This window comes from Crocodylus porosus, unplaced genomic scaffold (genome assembly GCF_001723895.1).
Source record: "Crocodylus porosus isolate Cpor-Errol unplaced genomic scaffold, CroPor_comp1, whole genome shotgun sequence".
NCBI lineage: Eukaryota > Metazoa > Chordata > Crocodylia > Crocodylidae > Crocodylus > Crocodylus porosus.
Genome location: NW_017728918.1, coordinates 75,954,100 through 75,974,158, shown reverse-complemented (window position 1 = coordinate 75,974,158; position 20,059 = coordinate 75,954,100). Strand labels below are relative to the sequence as shown.

The 20,059-nt window shown below is 40.8% G+C and overlaps 1 protein-coding gene across 1 annotated transcript in view; it reads right to left on the bottom strand.

Moving 5' to 3' along the window:
• Nucleotides 1–20,059, bottom strand: part of UFL1 (UFM1 specific ligase 1) — a 48,341-nt gene that overhangs the window by 22,041 nt on the left and 6,241 nt on the right. Inside the window, exons 6-11 of the mRNA XM_019537773.1 lie at nt 18,115–18,245; nt 17,390–17,448; nt 10,957–11,103; nt 5,908–6,083; nt 4,388–4,567; nt 3,165–3,285 (exon numbers count right to left, since the gene is read on the bottom strand). Coding sequence (XP_019393318.1) covers nt 3,165–3,285; nt 4,388–4,567; nt 5,908–6,083; nt 10,957–11,103; nt 17,390–17,448; nt 18,115–18,245 — 814 coding nt within the window. The remainder of the gene's footprint in view (nt 1–3,164; nt 3,286–4,387; nt 4,568–5,907; nt 6,084–10,956; nt 11,104–17,389; nt 17,449–18,114; nt 18,246–20,059) is intronic.

The following is a 20,059-nucleotide window of genomic DNA, read 5'->3' as shown; positions in this document are numbered from 1 at the left end:
GGAGGTGGTTCAAGCACCTACAATGAACACCTTCCAGAGCAAACTGGATGCTTATCTTGCTGGGATCCTATGACCCCAGCTGACTTCCTGCCCTTTGGGTGGGGGGCTGGACTCGACGATCTTCCGAGGTCCCTTCCAGCCCTAATGTCTATGAATTCTATGAAAACACCCTGGGGTGGCGTTGGTCTGCCCCCTGCACTCCTTCCCTTCCACCACCACAGAGTTACCAACTGGATGCAGCTTAATGTTAAATGGGATCAGTATCGGCCAATATGGGACCTCGATGATCTCCCAAGGTCCCTTCCAGCCCTGATGTCTATGAAATCTATGAAATATAAAAATTGGCTATTGGTATTGGCCCCCAAAATCTCTATTAGTGTACCTCTACTGTTTGGCTATGTCTAACTTACTGAAAAGTGACGATATACTGACCGTAAAGCAACTGACTTTCTCTTTCTTTACAACTGCAGTAAGCCACTACCAAAGACATCCTTTGAACATGTTGACAGAAAAGATCCTGAGCCAGATCCTATCAAACGCAGTTGTAACTGCACTGGCCAACATTTAAGCACCTTGCTTGAGGTAGGTCAATCATAATTAACCAGGTTAGGTACAAGAGGTTTTCTATAGAGCAACTGGGGAGACAACAGGCATCTCCCAGGTGTGGTCCAGGCTGCCCAGTTATTCAGCAAGGATGTTATCTTTCTCCTTTGTACAGAAGTTCAGGGCATTTGTGCATGCTGCAGTGCCGGGTGCTTTTAAAACTGCCCATTGCTGTGGCACATATATTGGTATAAATGGCAAAATGTGTGTCAGTGCTGAGAAAATGGTGGTGGCGCACTTTTTGAATTAAAACATATCCAAGGTGTTTTAGTTCAAAAGCACACCACCGCCTGTTTCTGCGCACTGACACGCATTTCACCATTTGTACAAATGCATGCAATACAGCGCCAGGCACATCAGCTCACATGCTTCATGGACTCAATTAATCGAGTCTGCTTCAACATGCTGGATTACCAGCATATCGAAGCAGACAAAGGTATGTGTATAAATGCCCTCAGAGCCTGCATCTATAGCTTTGTGTGGGACTACAGGCATAAGACTTCATGTGGGTTGTATGGAGGAGAAGTTCTAGCTTCTGGAATCTGCAACCCCACAAAGGGCTGTAGAAGCAGGGCTTCTGAATATGTCCTCTGGAGGAGGTGCTCCCTCCAGCTCGGCATTTTGAAGCTAGCTTCTTCCCTGCATGGCACTTCAAAAGGGCAGCCCCTACCTTCCCTCCTCCAGACAAAAGAGAACAGGGGGAAAAGCCCCCAACCTGTTCTCTTATGGAAAAGGCAGGGAGCATTGCTCCCTCGTCCCCTATCCTACCCCTTCCAGACTGGGAAGGAAGCATACAAATATTTGTCTTACAAGAGACGTTTTTGCAAGGGAGATCTTCCAGGTTGATGTCTGGAAAACTTCTCCTGGAAGGGGTGTGTTTCCCCTGAGGGAGAAACTGAACAGATACTTGTACAATTATCATTTCTACTGGGAAAACAGTGATTCTCCTGGCAGAACTGTAATCCTTGTACATGGCCCCAGATAGAGGGGATTTGAACAGAGATCTTTTATTCCCTAGGAAAGAGCCCCAACTACTAGGCTATACACTTGGCTGAACTGAAGTTAAGCCACTGGGAAGTCAAGAAGGAAGAGGAAGGGGGCTCAGGAGGAGGGTAACAGGACACCTGACTCTATTCTAGTGAGATAAGAACAGTGTGTGGAGTTACGGGATCTGGTCTTCACATTATTTAAGAAAATCAGTTATGAAGACACAATTGCTAGAAGTGCTGAGATATGGCCTATGAAGAATCCAAACAATATGTACATTGCAATCTGCAACGTAAGAGTGATGGACAGTAAATCTACTAAAAGCAACAATGCAAATGTTTCTTAAACAGACTTGGCAAAATAACTGCATTAATTTTAACCTGAAATCTCAAATTTTGCAGTAACACAGGACATTGTGAAATCCTTTTTGTCAGCACCAAAAGGATTAATGCCAAATCAGGTCAGGCTTAGAAATCCTTAGAAGAAACACCCTGGATAGATTTTAGACTTAATACATAGAGCTGCATACATTTAAGAGCATGTAAGTAGGCAATGTGACATGTGTCATATTTAGTCAATATTTGCAGCATATGTAATAATGATACCTAAACCTGAAACCATGGCAATGTAGTTCATTTGGATATAATATACGTAACATTCAGAATGAAAGACATCACTATAGCAGATTCACGCATTGTGCAAGCTATATTATAGATGCATGCAAATATATTATAGACATACAGTATGTTTGTTAGCATCTTAGACTTTATAGTCCTGAAAAATGGAGTCATTTTATTTATGACAGTTCAATTAAAGTTCAAGCTACTCAACATCAACCATGCCCTAGAAAAATCTGCTCTCTTGTGTGGCAGGAACATGCTTATAGTTTCCATGCCAACCTACTTCTGGACTTCTTAAGAGGAAAAACTAATGTTCTGTTTTAAAGATGTGGTTATACTCTATATCCAATTAAGATAGATGCATCAATCCCCCAATTCTGAACAGGGGCTTAAAACAGATTTCTTAACTGCTCTGTAGATATACAACAGGCCTCTTAATGTCTTCAAGACTTAATCCATCGTGTTTAACCTAAATATATTTTCAAAGTGACTGCTGAACAAAAAAATTTATACATTTATGATATGGGCCATATTAAGATCTACTGAAATTATTAATTTCTCAATAGAGTTGTATATGTCCTTACTCTCTGAATCTGGTCAAAAACGTGCCTTAAAAAAAATCTGATCAAATAATTATGGTATAACAACGTGGTAGAGAGAGGGCTTGCATGGTGTTCTCAGAAAGCACTTCATCACTTTGAAACTCTGAATGAGTTGAGCGAAACTGAACTGTTATAGCTTTTAGACCATATTGTAAAACCTTTTCTTGCTTTTTGTAAAGATGAGAGAGAGAGAGGGGAAGGTAGTAGTTATTCTTCATTACCAATTTCCCCCCAGCTTTAAGTTAGGCAAGCATGTGAAATGAGTTGTAAATGGGTATATTTTATATTTAAATGCTGCCAAGGTTGGAAAGGTTGTCTTGGTGATGAAACAAAATAAATCTTATTTTCTTACCTGTTGCTTTCTTTCTTCTCTCATCCTTTTTGTCTTTTTTATTAGCAAATGAGTTTTCCAAAATAGAACCCTGTTTTAGATCTTCTTCAGTGATTAAATGAACAGGGTTATTTTTCATTTCCTGAAATAAATATTATTCATTTAAATCACAAATAGGGGTGCATCGATAAAGATTTTCTTGACCAATACCAATACCCAATTATTAAGCAGCCATATCAGCCCATACCAATCCAATAGCCAGTTTACAGGAATGCAGCCCGGCAGCCTGGAGAGCAATGCAGGCCAGTGCTGGGGTGGTACCCAGAGCAGGGGTGATGCTAAGGAGAGTTTTGGGGGCTACTGTCACCCCCAAATTCCCCATAGGGCCCCTGCAGCCATTCCTCCCAGTGCTGCTGCTGCATGCCCCAAGCACAGCCACAGCCCAGGCCCCCCCAACTGGAGGAGGCTGGCGCAGCCCCTGGCCCTGAGCCCACAGCAGGCAGCCTGCCTCTCAAAAACTGTAATCCAGAAACACAGCTTTCAGGTTCTCCTAGTGTTTCTTCAGCTTATTAACAGAACAAATTTTAAATTTCTGTAGAAGAAAAGGTCTTTTCTCTTCATTTATACCTATATAAAATTTAAGTCATAATTAAAGTAAGACTAGATAGTGATCCCAAAGACCAATGATTTCAATTAAATTTTCATTTGGGTCTAGGTGATACCAGAAGACTATGAAACTTATGTGTATGGATCAGTATGGTAGAAGCTATAAATCTATTCCAACAGCAATTCATTTAACATAACTTTATAAAATTATAAATGATCATTAATCCTTTCATAAATTATAACTGCATAATGCTTTACAGATGTTATATTGATAGGAATGTAAAGATGGCTGTGTAAAAATGACACCTCCAAACGTCAGGCATGTAACTCAGTCATGTCTTGCAACTTAATTTTTCAGCACATTCAACACCACAACTTGGTCCTAAAATAATCACTCCTTGTGCTAGCATTTCCAGAGATCTCAAGACAGCTGTGGCAGCACATTCTTCTATGGCAAACAAAATGCAAAGTTGCAGAATCTTTCTAAGTGCTTGAAAGAACATACACAGGCCTTAAGTTTGCCAGAGCAGCACTGGGAAAAAAAACATTTTTACTCAGTCCTAAGCAGAAATTTCTCTGAAAGTCAATGATAGACAAACCCAGAAAAATATTTACACAACGTGTAAATGATAACATACTTTTTCAGCTTTCTGGTGCATCAAGTCACGGAACAGATCTGTACAACTATTTATAAATTTCTCACTGACCACAACAGTGTCAATAAAAACTATAGCTGAAGATTGTTTGTTGAAAGATCTCATCACTTGCTGAAGCAACATCCCAGAATCTTCTACTGATAATGAACTGGGCAGAAGAGTCTAGAAGTAAGAAACAGGTGGTTAGCTGTGTTAGTCTGAAGTCAGGCAGAAGGAGGGGCAGGGTGGCATTGCAACAATTGGGAGCCAGTTGCCAATCAGTGACATTCTGGAAAAGTTTAACTGTTATATGCATTTGTACCTATAGAGATTAACTGGTTCAGAGATGCATAAATTTCCATGCATCTCTGAACAATGTACCCTGTTAGATGTTATAATGAAGACAGCTGTTACCTATGAAAGATCATGATTCTTAGTCCAGTGACTCTCATCCAGGGTGATATAGCACCCCGAGTGCTGTAATATCCTTTTAAAGGTGCTGTGCAACTGTTAGATGTGCAAACACCTACACATGATTCAAGAGATAACCCCGAAGATTTCAAACAGAAATCCACAGCGTTAAACAGAATCTGACCTGTTGTGATACTTCTGAGTTCTCTGCAACAGAAGAAATTCTCTGTCTTTTTTCGATCGTCCAAAAAAGAGCAAAAGCTACAAGCTTGTATTTTTCGAGGGGTGCCTTTTGTCTAACCTAGTGGTTCTCAACCTTGTTAGTCTCAAAGGTACTACCCTGCCCTACCTTATGCCTGAATTAAGAAACACAATTATTTTCATACATTTAAGTCTCTGAAGTGCTACCCTGCTTTACCTTGTATCTGAATTACGAAACAAAATCATTTACATATACATTACATCACCAAAATAAGGAAGGGGCACTTACATGCATTTAGCAGACCTGCAGGCTTGCCCTCAATGTAACTGTTTAAAATATACTATGCTTCAAAAGAGCAAAATCTGTCTCTTATGCATACACTATTTATAATCTTCAAAGATCCCAAAGGGATCTATGAAGAGTAATTAAATTTCACATAGTAATGATATGCAGCTACCTTTGGGATGGAATGCAGTTAAGTACTTCAAAGTACAAGCAAACAGACTAGGACAGAAAGTAGGGAATTCTGTATCTAAATAAAAAAAAACAGGCTGATTGAGCTAGACAGACCACTACTCCCAAAATTAGAATTTAGTTAGGATTCAGTGGCTAACAAACTGAAAAAGGTCCTAGAATCTCTTTAAAAAATATTTTTAAAACAACACCTCTGAACTATTTTTCTCCCTAACAGAATACCAAAATACTGGTTCTGAGAAATTATCCAAAATGATTTTTATGGCAAATTTACTACCAGTGTACTGTAAGTGCCTGAAGAACAGTTTAAGCATCTTGCTGGTTACTGTATCTTAAGTTAAAAAGAGAAGATTTAAACAAATAGAAGTAAAGCCAAATTAAGCTGCCACTTGACTAAACCCGGTAGAAATAAAACCCTCAGAAAAAGAGAGCATACCGCTATATCCACCCAGGTTCCAGAGCTGATGGCTTCATCTACAGAAGCCTCCACTTGATCCACAATTCCCTGACCAACACAGGCTGCGCTCAGAAATAAAAGATGTGAAGACTTGTATCTTTTCTTTATGTAGCTCACAGGGTCTGGGATGCCAAGCCTGGACAATGCATCAAATTCTATAAAGTTACAAGAGGTCTCAAGTTTTAGCCATTCATTATACTTTCAAAAACAAAAAAGAAAAAGAAGAAATTATTCCCAAGCACATCTACATTTCTATGTCTAGCTCCTACTTTTTGAAGCAAAGACTGACAGTAAAAGCTAATGAAGCTTCATGGAAAATCTAGATATTTAGACACCATCCCTCTGCTAACCTATTCATGATCCCTAGTAAAGTAATTTCAATCCTACATTTTACAAATAAAGAGGGACCCAAGAACCCAACTGTAAATATAACTGGCCCAAAGGCAAAGCCTACTCAACCATGGTAAAGGATATCTGTGCTCCCACTGCCCCTTCCTAGTTAGAGGAATAAAAGCAGCACATTGTTTATTATGTATAATTTATATTTAACTACAATACATCTTAAACATCATACTAATATACTGTACTAATACATTTTCCCCTCAGACACTTTCATTGTATTTTATCCTGGTGTGTCTTTTTCTCTGTCTATTTCAGTCTTTAGTTTTATTTTTTACTCAACAGTCACATTTTCCACTCTACCTTTTCTATTTACTCCTCTCAAAATTTACTACCATAACATACTTTACATTTATTTAATCAGTCTCTTCTCATACCTATTCACTGTAGTCCTGGCGACCAGGTTTTACAAATTTTAGACTTCAAAAACAGAAGGTTAAACATTCTAGCCAAACATACTCTAAACTGCCAGCTAGACTGAACGTACACAGACTCTAGCTCTCCCAGGAGAAACTCTCCTGACAGTGATTAATCCTGCTTGTTCCCAAGTTATTTTTTTCTCTGGGAATGACAATTTTCACTCTGGGAGAAAAATCCTGAACGTCTGTACACTCATGGTTTCTCCTAGAAGAGCAACAACTCCCCCAGGAGAAACTGAATGTCAGTATGTGACCTGTATTTGGTACCCAATTTCCATACTACACTGTGGTATGTAGCATATAAATATTGCTCCTATGCACATGTAACTTCTGGGAAAGCAAGCAGAATTAAGGTTGCCACCATGGCAATGTTCTTGGACCCTATAGTTCAGAGGTCGGCAAAGTTTTTGGCCAGACTGCCAAAAACACCCCAACCTTGATCCCCACCTCAACTTTGCATGCCACAGGCACATGCTGGGGGAAACATGAGGGGCCCAATTCTCATTGCTGGTGGTGGGTGCATGTGTATCACCAGGCAAATAGCAGGGGAAAGGCTGGGGTTCTGCTGTCCCTCCCCTGCTGTTTGCTCTGAGGTGCATGTTCAATTGCCACTGCTGCAGAGCCCATCTGGAGTTTTGGACCGCAGTGTAGCTGTTTGCAGTCTGCCAGCTGCCTGCCACAGTTGGCTTGGGCTCTGGGTAGCTGCAGCACATGGTGGGCAGGCTGCAAACACCGAGATCTGGAGCTGTGGCACTGGTTCTGTGATGGCAGCAGCTGCACATGTGCCTCCAGGAGAATGGTAGGGAAGAGGCCAGGGTTGTGCTGCCCTGGTCCCTTCTCCACTGTTTGCCCTGAGGTGCGTGTGCAGCTACCACCACCATGGAGCTGGTGCCAGGGCTCTGGACCCCAGTGGAGCTGTCTGCAGTCTCCTGGCTGCCTGCCACAGCTGGCCCCGGCTCAGGCTCCAGGCAGCTACTGCCTGCGCTGGAGCCCGGGCTGCTTGCAGCAGGGTTTCCAGCCTCTTGGCTGCTTGCTGCAAGCATCCTGGGCTCCGTGGCTGGGGCAGCTGTGGCATGCTGAGCAAAATAGCTTCATGTGCCATGCTTTGGGATGCATGCCGGGGGTTGCCGATCCCTGCTGTAGTTCCATCTTTTATCTTATTTTTTAAAGCCCCGAGCTCTAAATGGCTGAAGTCCCCATATAGTCTCTACTTTTCATGCTTCTTGTCTGCTACAAGGGCTGCAAATCCACAGCTACACATCTCCTTCAGTCTACATTTCTGAGTTATCTTCTACGACGACTACAGGCAACCCCCGCTTAACACTGTTTCGTTTAACGCTATTTTGCTATAACGCTCGTTTTACATTGATACCCAATTCCATTTAGTGCTCAGCTAGTTTCATTATAACACTCACGGACATTGTACAGCTGGCGGCAGGTCTCTCTTAATGCTATTCCACTTAATGCTAAGTTTTTCGGGAACCAACTAAGCAGGGGTTGCCTGTATTTCTATTTTCAGAGAAGTGAGGTTTGGAACAGCCTCTTAATAGGAGCAACAAAATACCTAAGTGGTTTTAGGATAGGCCTTGATCATTTAGGTACATGGCTGTCCAAATTCTGGGCAGTGGGGCTGCTTGTCCCACAGGCCACATGTAGCTCACATTGTACACCGTAGGAGCAGCCCTCCCAGAGTCCTCCCAGCCATGTAGGCATTTGGACCCCATTCCCCACCCCCACGGCACTGTATGGGCAGCCTGACTTGACTGTACAAAGAGAGCATGCAGCAAGAAGCCCTCCCCAAACCTTCTCCCACCATGTAAAATTGCCCCAGGAGTAGAAGCAAGAAGCAGAAACTGGAAGTGCTGCCACAGCAGCAGGAACAGAGAGAGCAGCAGCTAGGCAAGAGTCCACGGAACACAAATTAACCCCTTGCAGGCTCCATGTCATCCATCGGCCATCAGTTGGACAGCCCTCATTTAGTGATATGGCTGACTGATACCAGGAGACCAATGTCTCAAAAAATTCCTTCCAGTTCTTTGTTCTTATATGAACAAGTTGCGTGTTATCCTCTCTTGAGGCCCATGGCTTTCATGAGCTAGTAGCAAGAAAAATGAATTACTTCTTATCAGCTGCACTGCTACCCATGGGGTTCTGAATAAAAAATGTGAAAATTGACAAGGTTCTGGGCAATTTTTACTCTACTGCTTCTCAAAACTGTCTAATGGAGGAATTAGGGCAATCTGCAGATTTTGACAGATAGCACTACATGGGTTATACTTAATCTATTTCTGGAAGGTGGCCTTCACAACCAGAAAGAAGTGAAAGAACCTTTTTTTTTTTTTTTTTAAATTGGAACTTCTGAGTTTAGATTCTGCAAATCATAGAAACATACAAGCATAGAAGTTGGGAAGGACCTATGGAGGCCATCTGGTCCAGCTCCCTGGACAAGGCAGGATCATTCCTATCCAAACCAACCCAAACAAATGCTTATCTAACCTATTGCTAAAGTAAGACTAGCTGGGGTCATCTGACCTCAGTGTTCTTTCTTGCCTAGGGCAGGGGGTCAGACTCGATGACCTACTGAGGTCCCTTCCGACCCTAACATATATGAATCCAAGACAAACAACCATGTCTCAAATGAGTGAACTCGTCAAATTCAGCTGTACATCACAAGCCCCACACTAAGTGGAATTTTTCAAAACCTCCTTCTTTAGAAATTCATTTTTTCACTCTATACCTTTTAAAAGGCAGGATAGGTATGCGCTTTTATAGACTAATCAGATAAATCATATTCTTCTGTGAAATCATAATAATCTCCCTAAAAATTTTTTGTAATGTCTGAGATTTATGAAAAGAAATTAAAGGTTTGCAAAAGAAACGAAGCAAGAAGAGATGAATTCCTAAGATCAAAAGAGGTCCTCATTTTCGGGGAACTGTAAGTAGTAGTGTGAGATGACAATCATAGAACCATACAGTTGGAAGGGACCTCAAGTGTTACATAGTACAAGTCCCAGACTTGTAATGCCTCAACCATGAGGAAATAAGAGACAAAACATTCTAAATATTTTTTCTTCTACATATTTAAATGAGGCTTCAGCAAGCCTTCGAACAAGCACATGACTTAACTGGCAAGCTCTTCTGAAAATAAGAAAATTGGGAAATGATAAGTTCTTTAAATATGCAACATAGATGCGAAGAGAAAGTTAAATAAGGTTAAAGCCAACACTGACTTGGTTAAAATTAGTGTGGCTGTAGAAAATGAAAGAACAGGAAATAAAAGTCTGAAAAAACTGCCTCACAGCCTTTACAATCCATGGCCTTAACTTAGAGTGTTCCTCCTTTTTTCACTTTATTGCGCTATTAACTTTTAATTTCATAATTACCTCTTCCAAGGGCATTTTTAAAGTAAAATATAATGGATAGAAAGTACATTGTCTAATTGTATCTATGAAAGAACAGCAGGTTTTTTCCTCAAGTCTTTCTGGTCACTCAAATACACATGCCCACGTAAGTACTTTTTTAAATGCCTGACAAAACATGGAAGCTGTGAGTTATTTATCCTTGGAAATTTGGAAACATGCATTGTTCACAGTACTATAATGTATTTAAAAGATACTCCGTAGTTTAAAAAGACAAAAATAGAATTAAACAGTTAATAGTAACCAGATCAAAGTATTCTGAGTTCTTTGAGAGAAAAAGTCTCTAGGTTATTGGAAGGACTGTCCTTTTAAAATATGGGAACTTTAAAACAGCACCTCACTACTTTATCTAGAATACAATTTCCATCTTGAGAACAGCAGGCCATTGCCACTCAGGACTTGGGCATCACTTATGCCTGCTACCCCTCACGCTCCAGTCAATAGATATATAGATCGATAGAAGCATGAATAGAACTGCTACCTCCCCTCCTATCAGTAAAAATTTCTCTCAACAATGAAAAAATATATATGACTACAATGAAACGGTCTTCTAGTTAGGCAAGCTCACAGGCAGCACAGCTTGCAAACCTAGTAGTTCCAACTGGGCAGTTTTAGATGCTTATATTTTGAAAAGGTAAGACCAAGCCTTTACCAGAGGAATACAAACTACTATAGTAGCATTCTATGTATTCTTATAAAGCTCAGTCATAGACAATGGTCACACTAGGGTTCATTTAATTACCTAACCCTAAGTCCCTTTATTCATAAAAAAAAAAATTAAGATCAGTTACCTAGGTAACCGTTCTGCTTGAAAAAGGAATCCACCCAGTTGCTCTGTGTCCTGGCATAGATATCTGGAACAAACACTGCCTTATCCTGTCTCCCGCCAACCACTGTGCCCTTCAGACGTCCAGTGTTAACAAGTTCCTCTAACACAGCTGAAAGATAAAAACACACAAAGTAAGTTTGAATAAATATACGCATTACTAAATATATTTCAATTATTTTGGTTTTATTGCATTTATCCATCAGGATTTTTCTACCACACATTAAATGAAACAGAATAACAGAACTACAAGCAGTTGTTGCACTGAAAGGGTATTTTTAAACACTTCTGGGAATTTCCTGATGAGAGCTCTGGCAAATGTACAGATCAAAAGAACAAAGCTACACTGACAGGATCAAAACTTAGAACACTGTAGCTTTGAAGTTACAAAACATGGTCAAAATGCTGTCTTCTCCTAGCCAACAAATAAAATACACAACGATTTTATTAATACGTTTTACAATAATAAATATTTGGATGTTACTAATGACAAAAAAGGCACAAAGGTGTTAACTCAAACGTGTTAACATGAGTTGATAGTGAAAACATCCGAGAAACAAAACTCTGTCCAATTGGTAACTATAGTTGATTGTGGCAGGGCACTGTTTGTGCCTGCCACTTTAAGGGCCTGAGACAGCAGCTGGCAGGTGCCTGATGCGGACAGCCATTTTAGATTCAGGGCTGCCCATATAAACAGAGCATTTTGCAGCTGGGAGGCCAGGCAACAACATCGCCTGGCTACAGGTATCATCTAGAGGTAAGGGAGGAGCTGCAGGGGATGGTCAGGAGGCTCCTGGTCCTGGGTATGACCTAAAACTGCACCCTGCCAGGGATGGGTGGCCTGGTGTGGCTCCCAGTGGTGCCCCCAAGAAATTCCAGGCCAGTCACCTGGTGAAAGGCGGGTCGGGGCACCTTAACCCCTAGCCCCCACAACCAGGTGGGTTCCTCACTTTGTAGGGTCTGGAAGATGGACCCCCAGAGAGAGAGAGAGAGAGAGAGTGGGGCCAGAGACTCGCACCTGTCTGGACATCCCCCGACTGGTCAATGCTGGGGCCAGAACTGGAAGGGTTGAAGGGCCAGGGGCCCACCGCAAGGAACGCCCAAGAGCTGTGGGCCTGGGATTCCGACTGGCCTGGAGGTGGGCTAGGGCCAATAGCCAAAGGCCCCAGGGGGGACCACACCCGGAAGGGGAAGCAGTTCAGGGAGCTATGCTGCCCAGGATGAAGGCGGATTAGGCTACGGGAATGGAGGGATCTTAGAGCGGTCCTGATTGGACAAGTCTGGGGTCCAGCGTGGGGCCAGTGGCTGTTGAGAACATCTGGATGCCACCTGTAAGGCTTGGGCTGCGGTGTAGGGGAGGAATGGAGCTGCAGATAGCACCCCCTGGCATCAGGGCAAGAACTGGGCAGCCTCCCGCCTGATTAACTTCTATTAATTAATTACCAACAGGCATGGCAGGCGAGAAGGCAGGTGGTTTGCCCAAAAACAGGTGGGCGGGCCACAGTGAGATCGGCCTGGAACAGGCCCGCTGTTACACTGATCTTCAATAATTAGTTAACTCCAGAGTCTACATGCATTCTCCTGGCAAGGATAAAATAGCAACCAGTACTACTAAACTATTATATTCAAACTTATTCAAGTTGTATGGCACAGAACAGCTAAGATATTTTACCAGCAAAAGAACACTAAATGTAGTCACATATAATGGTTCCTTTTTCTAATTCCATGACATGATTTCATGAGATGCGGAGACTAGAACTAAACACGGTATTGAAGATGTGAGTACATTATGAATTTATATCATGATGTTTAATTTTTAATTCCCTTCTCGATGATACCAAACATTTTGTTGACTCTCTTGTTCACCATTACACATTTAGCGGTGTTTTTGGAGAACTAACTACAGTAACTCCAAGGTTTCTTTTCTGAAGTCATAATAGCCCAAGGCCTGCATATGCATAGGATACTTTTCCTCAGGTACATTACTTTGTACTTGGCAACACAGAACTTGCTTAATGCTTATCTGACAATTTGCTTGTCTGCTCACATGCCTGGTCTACCTAACTGGAATACTGAAACATTCATGAGATTTGTGATGCTAAAATTTAAAAAGTTGCCATACTACAAAGTTTGCAATACATAAAGCACCATCAGTTAGATAGGTATTGAAATGAAGCTGCAGAAATTAATACAAAATGGATAATTAAAGACTATGATTCTTTTAAGGTTAGCTCAGGGTAATGACTATGCTTTCACCATGCCTAACATAATTGCACCATAATCCTGTTTGAAACTTCTAGATGGTATAGTACCAGAACCCAAACACTACTAAGATGAAATATTTGGAAGATGTACTCTCTTTTTTTTAAATTTGGAAGTGGAAATTATTTGTTGTATCCCATAAGATCCGAGTCATAGTTCAGTGAAGTCATGAAATTCTTTCATTGGATTTCAGTGGCTCTGGATCTGACATAAAATATTCAAAATCAGGAAAATCTGTGTTTTCTAACGTTATTCGCATGCTATTTCCTGAACTGACATTCTTCCACATTTCTTAAGTGGATGTATTCTTTATTATAATAGCTTGAAGATTAACCAAAGGACATGATAACAGTTTTCAACTATTTGAAAGAATGTTTCTACATCTTCTTTATAGCATTCTCCTTCACCACAAAAGACAGGACATATGGCAATGGGTTCAGACGGCAGCAAAGGAGGTTTAGATCTAATCTCAGGAAAAACTTAACTGTAGGACAATAATACAAACATCCTAGAAAAATGATTAAATCTCATTTACTGGAGAAGTTAAAATATCATTCACTTTTCAAGACGACCACATGAGATGATTGGTCTGAAATTGTTTAGGAACAACAAATCCTGCATCCATGTTAGGACTGGACCCCTGACACCCTAGCCAACCTTTTACTCTATAAGGTCATCTAAAGGATAAGAATATCATGGATCTATTATAGAATAAATGACTATTACATTGGTTTTGACAAGTTAAATTCAAGAAGTCCCTGAAATATGCTTAATGAAACAAGCTACGAGATGCAACATGTATGCACTTTAAAGCTTATTTTTAGTGGTACCATGCATGAAAAAAGCAAGGAGACTTTGCTCTTGAGCCTTGCTTATACTCTTTTGAAAGAGCTTTTCAAATATGACAACATTTGTGGTACTGAAATGGTATTTCAGCAAATGGACAAGATAAGAGAAAAGTTTTAAAAGTAAAACTTTAAAATAAATAAAAGGTTCTTTGATACTAATGAAACTGAGGAGAGAGGGATGGGAGTATGAAAGGAAAAGTTTTCAATTTAAGACAGTATGAAGAACAAAGACAAACAACTAAAACGAGCCACCACACCCAAAGTCCCACAGCCACAGAAATTAACCTTGATGTTATCTCCATGAAAATGTCACCAAACCTGAACTTCAAACATCAGAGATTTGAGAAGGTCTTACTGAAAGAAATTGTATCTGAATATCAAAAATACTAATATGAAAATATTAATGCAACAAAGTGTGAGATGTGCATCAAACTCTACATAGCTGAGCAGATATAAACTGACTATGCTGAAACACAGACAGAGATCCAATTTGAAATCAAAGGATTTATCTGCTTGTCTCAAACCAGTGAGTGAACTGCTGAAACCAAACAATATACCAAAGGTCTCCTTCAGATAAAGATCTTCATAGATTAAGATCTTTTAATCTTTCTTCTATTTATAAGTTCTCTCTACCTTTCCAAATCTAAATGTGAGTCTTACTTTTGAATATTTTTTTTCACTTCGCCAGTAATAAATATTTTGTATACTTATAATAGCTAGATATTGTTCACCTATTGATTTTAAGTTAATAAGCTAATTTTGGAGGCTCTTTCTACGTAGTCTTGCTGTACAATACAACTCAGTGTGGGAAACTCACAAAGAGACAACTGAAGAAACTGTACCTAAGCATAGCACTATTTTTAATTAATATATTTGTAGTAATTTAGAGTTCTTTTACTTGTCTAATTCATAGCATGCCTTGGGCATGTTACAAACCTTTATGTGATGAACAGCCTGGCCACGTTTCTGAATTTCCGGGTGAAGAAACAATAAATAATTCAGCCTGCCTATTCTTTCCTTCTCTGGGGTGAAATTTTAGGTTAAAATTTTAATTCATGTCAGAGGTTTGGAGATCAATGTAGTGATTTAACATATGTGAGAACAAGAATTGTATGCCCCAAAACAACACAGGGAGTCGCACAGTAAAACCCTGGATACCTACTGGATTACCCTCTTTGCAAAACATGGGGCTACATAGATAGCATACAAAGAAAAATGAAATGGGGAGCAAAAGATAAAAAACTGAATTAAACTTATTTCTTCCTTGTGCTGTTAAAAGAAAAAAGTCATTATATTAGTGTTCATCCCTTTTAGAAATTATTAGAGGTGCACTGGTACATCAGTCCAATACCAGAACAGTAATGATGTAAAGAAAATTGTCCATCTCAGACATTGGTCCTATGGGGCTGATAATTTGGCCCATAAATGCCCATGCTTCATGCAGCCGCAGTGCCACACAGAGCACAGCTGACAGCGTGAAGAGGTGGTAAGTCAGAAGGGGAGGGGGGAAGGAAGGAACATGGGGACACATCAACGCCGTCTGTGGTAAGGGAGGGGGCAGGTGGAGGGGGAGTCATGGGACGGAGGCACAGTTCATGGGGTTGGGGCAGCTCCCACCGCCACTTGCACACCAGGAGGGTGAGGTCACGTGCCCCAGGATCTGCACGGCATGGGGAAGGCTGCAGCTATAAAGGTGGAGCCAGAGCCAGTGCTGTGTGGCTCTTCTCGCCGGGGGCTGGGCTTGGAGCGGGCTCCGGTGGCATTGGGAGGAGGCTACAGCCACCCCAAATTTCACTGCAGCTCTGCTCCCTGCTCTGCCACCTGGTGCAGCCCCAGCTGAATGCCCTGCCTCCACCAAAGCACTGGGAAAAGCCAGAGCTGCACAGGGTGGTGGTGCAGGGCTGGAAGTGGAGCTGTGGTAAAATTTAGGGTGGCCACAGCCTCCTTCCAGCGCCACCAGAGCCTGCTCTGAGCCCAGCCCCCAGCAAGAAAAGCCCTGTGCAGCGCCAGCCCCATCCCACAGCTGCAACCCGCCCCACACTGCACAGATGCGAGGGCACACTTCCTCCTGTTCCCACCCTCCTGGGGTGCAAGTAGTGGCGGGAGCTGCCCCCACCCCATGAGCCGCACCTCTGTCCCATGCTCCCTCCCCCCCTACCCCAGCTGGGCAGTGCCTGCCCCGCCCCCTCCCTCATCAGGGAGGAGCATTGATTTGCTCCTCCCATGCCCCTTCCCGCCCTCCTCCCCTTCCACCACCTGATAGCAGCTGTATCGGATATTGGTATCAGCTGATATGCCTCTTTAAATATCGGCTATTGGTATCAGCCCCCAAAATCTCTATTGGTATACCCCTAGAAATTATTGTCGTTTGTGGTTAGCTTAAGGTAATTAAGGCTGACAACATATATTTATAAAGAACAGCCTGAAGGGAAAGGAGACAGGAGGAAAGGTGGGGTCAGGTGAGAAAAGTCAGACACAGGAGGTCACAAAAGACAAAACAAAGATATATGACAGCTTAAAGGGGTGAGCAGCCATTTAGAAGAGAAGGAAACAGATACATTAGCAGAGCTAAGCCATGCAAAACCCTGGAAGTAAAGAAAAGAAGATTAACTTTTATATGAAAAAGATAGCAAGCTGGTAAAGGAATCTGAAGACAAGTAGGACATGGCCTGTCAGCAGATAAGACAGATGATTTTTAAGACAGCATTCTGGATGGAAGAGAGGTAAGTCTGGGTATTAAAAAAAAAGGACTGGCAATATTGGAAGCAAGATATAATCACGGCCTGCACAGGAGATTTGGCAGTTGAGAAGGAAGTCTTCATGGATTTTATTTTAAAAAAAAAGCTTCACAAAATAATAGTCAACGTAAAGTGTACTTTCTCTCTCATATAAAGAGATCTAGTGGAGAGCATAACAAAAATTCTGCCTCTGCTATTGCAAAGCAAAGCCAAAAAATGAGAATTTAGGGCAGTTAATGTCATTTGGCAATGTAAAATCTGTCCCCTTTTGTGTGTTCCAGTGATAAAACTGCCAGTAGCTGGGGGCAAATAATGAAACAAATGAAAAAATGAGTACTGTACTTCTTGCATCATTCTGCCCCTAGAGACATTTTCATTGCCCTAAGATCCAGAGTGGCACTTTTAAGGTGTGGACAGCTCAAGTGGATTACTTGTTAAATTGGAAAGGATATCTGTTACTACTTATTTCACAACTAATACTAATTATTAACTTGAATAGTTAAGAATTTGCATATTAACTATTACATGAAACAGTCTAAATGAAACTCACAGTAAAGCAAATGTTCCTGAAATCCATAACGAGTGATCAAGTTACTTACAGGTGTAGGCCTAGAGAGAATAAAAGGATAAACATGAGAAAGGCTTAGCAACCCTCAAATTAATGTACAGAGTCCAGAAAAGATGCAGAGCCTCCAGACTTGTCCTCAAGAGTTTTACTTTCTGCAAAACTACATAGCATATTGCCTATACTGCTAATGTCAACTTCCAACTGCTTATGAAGTTTCTGAATTGATACTGATCTGAAATTATTAGAACTGAGCTACTATAAATATTATTAAAACTGCCAAGTTCAGTTTGTGATCACTATAAAGCCGTTTTAATGATCTGACACAAAAAAATTCTATAAACAGGCTTTATTTTTCAGAATGTCACAATGACATGACAGAAATGACACTTTAAAAAAAACAGTAACACAGTGACTGACAAAATCTGATCGTTTAAAATATAAATTACAAGTGTCATTTAATTTATTTGTTGGTTTCAGTTAATCTCCCCTCCTCTAGGAACCAACCTCACTTTTCTAGTCAACCAGTTCAGTATGTCAGCAGATGACTGGGCTGCTGCAAGAAGCAAACAAATCTCTCTCACTGTAAACTGAATGGTATCTGTAGAAGTCTCATGCATAAGGCTTTATATTTCTTTTTTAAATTACAAATAAATCATATTCATAAAGAATAATGAAAAACCTATTTCTACATGCAGTTACGCACTTACCGAGTCATTGCGCTAAATAGACCGCGAATACGCGCCTGATGACGGGATACAAAGGCTTCTGTAAAAATCACCCCTCGGTTGTCTTGATCTATTTGTCCACGGATAATTTTACCCAGACGCCCAGACAACGCCTGCAAGTAAAAGCAATGAAAAATGCTGGAAGGAGATATTGTAGTTATAATACGCCCCATCAAAATAGACAAAGAAACAAAAACCCCAAAGCAAACAGACAAATAGTGTAATATAGAATCAGAAAGTTAATTCAGAAATAAGAATTCATTAGAAATTACCCTCTTTATATTGCAAACATGTCCTAACAGACAAAAGATTGCGTGCATGTATTCATCTGCACGTGAAATGAATTTAAAGGTACACACAATAACCTGAATTGAATGATGACACTCTTTAGCACTGGACATTAATATAGGACAATGAAAAAATGAACAAATTGTAAATGTAATCCACTTTGTCTGAGGCTGCACAAGCACACCTCAGATTTAATCTGAACACAGGGCAAAAAAAGTCAATAGCCCGTTCTTTCAAGATGTCAAAATGACTAGTTTTGGCAGAAAAATACATGGACAAAAGAAAAGATGGTTTCAAATGTGCATTCTAAGACATACGTTACAATATTCAAATCACCTAAGGAAATAAATATATATGTCTCTGTTTTAGAAAACTTGTCCAAGAATTGATGGTGCTACAGATTTACATTATTCCTCAACTAAAAGGCCCAAAGGGGCAACTATGATCTTGTGATCTGGATTCCTACATAACAACAAACCATAAGAATTCCCCTGAGTAAGAATTCCTCTTTCAGAAAAAGAACTAATATTGATTTAAAAAAATCCTGTAACAACATAATTTAAAACTCATAGTAAATTGTTCCAATACTTTATTACTTCAATGTTAAAAAGATTCAGATTTATTTCTAATTTGAATTCCTGTTTTCAACTTCCAAACACTGGATCTTTTTACTCCTTTTCCAGTTCAACTGAAAAAGCCTTTTGTTTTAAAATATTCTATTACAAGTGCAATTTAATTTATTTGTTGGTTTCAGTTAATCTCCCCTCCTTTGGGAACAAACCTCACTTTTCTATTCAAGCAGTTCAGTATGTCAGCAGATGACTGGGCTGCTGCAAAAAGCAAACAAATCTCTTTCACTGTAAACTGAATTGTACCTGTAGAAGTCTTGTGCATAAGCCTTTATATTTCTTTTTTAATTACAAATAAATCATGTTCATAAAGCACCAGTTTTTTGGATGTCTCTAGCAGCCTAAGATGCAGGGTGAGAACAAGTTAATGATCTCATTTTTTTTTGCTTATTTACTCTCATACCTCTGTCTATATCTCAGTATATGGCTACTGACTTCTTATGCTTGCTGCTGCTTTTTATAAATCCTTTGATGTCAGTAATACATGTTTCCAAGCTATCTGACCAATACAGACTTGCCCCATCCCACAGAAAGGGGGATCCATCTTTTCTAAGCATATGATCAAACAAGGGTGTGATCCAGCTGGCACAATCCCCTGTGCTTAAGGGCTGGCAGAGCTTGAGTGAGACAGATAAGGCTGAAGCACCACAGGCCAAGAAACGGTCCTCTGGTATACATCAGCTGGTTCTCAGTGGTCAGACAGTGAACAGTAGAGAGGAATCTGGGGCAGAAGGTATGGAAGCACCGGGAAAGTGTCTCCAGGATGCACCGAGGCCACATCTGGGGTCAAGGTGCTATCATGCTAGGTGACTGCATAATTCACTTAACTGTTGCTTAAATGGTACAGTGCCAGTACCAATTTACTGCCTATATCTTACAGGAACTACAGTTTCATAGATATCATAGACATCAGGGCTGGAAGGGACCTCAGGAGATCATCAAGTCCAGCCCCCTGCCCAAAGGGCAGGAAGTCAGCTGGGGTCATAGGATCCCAGCAAGATAAGCATCCA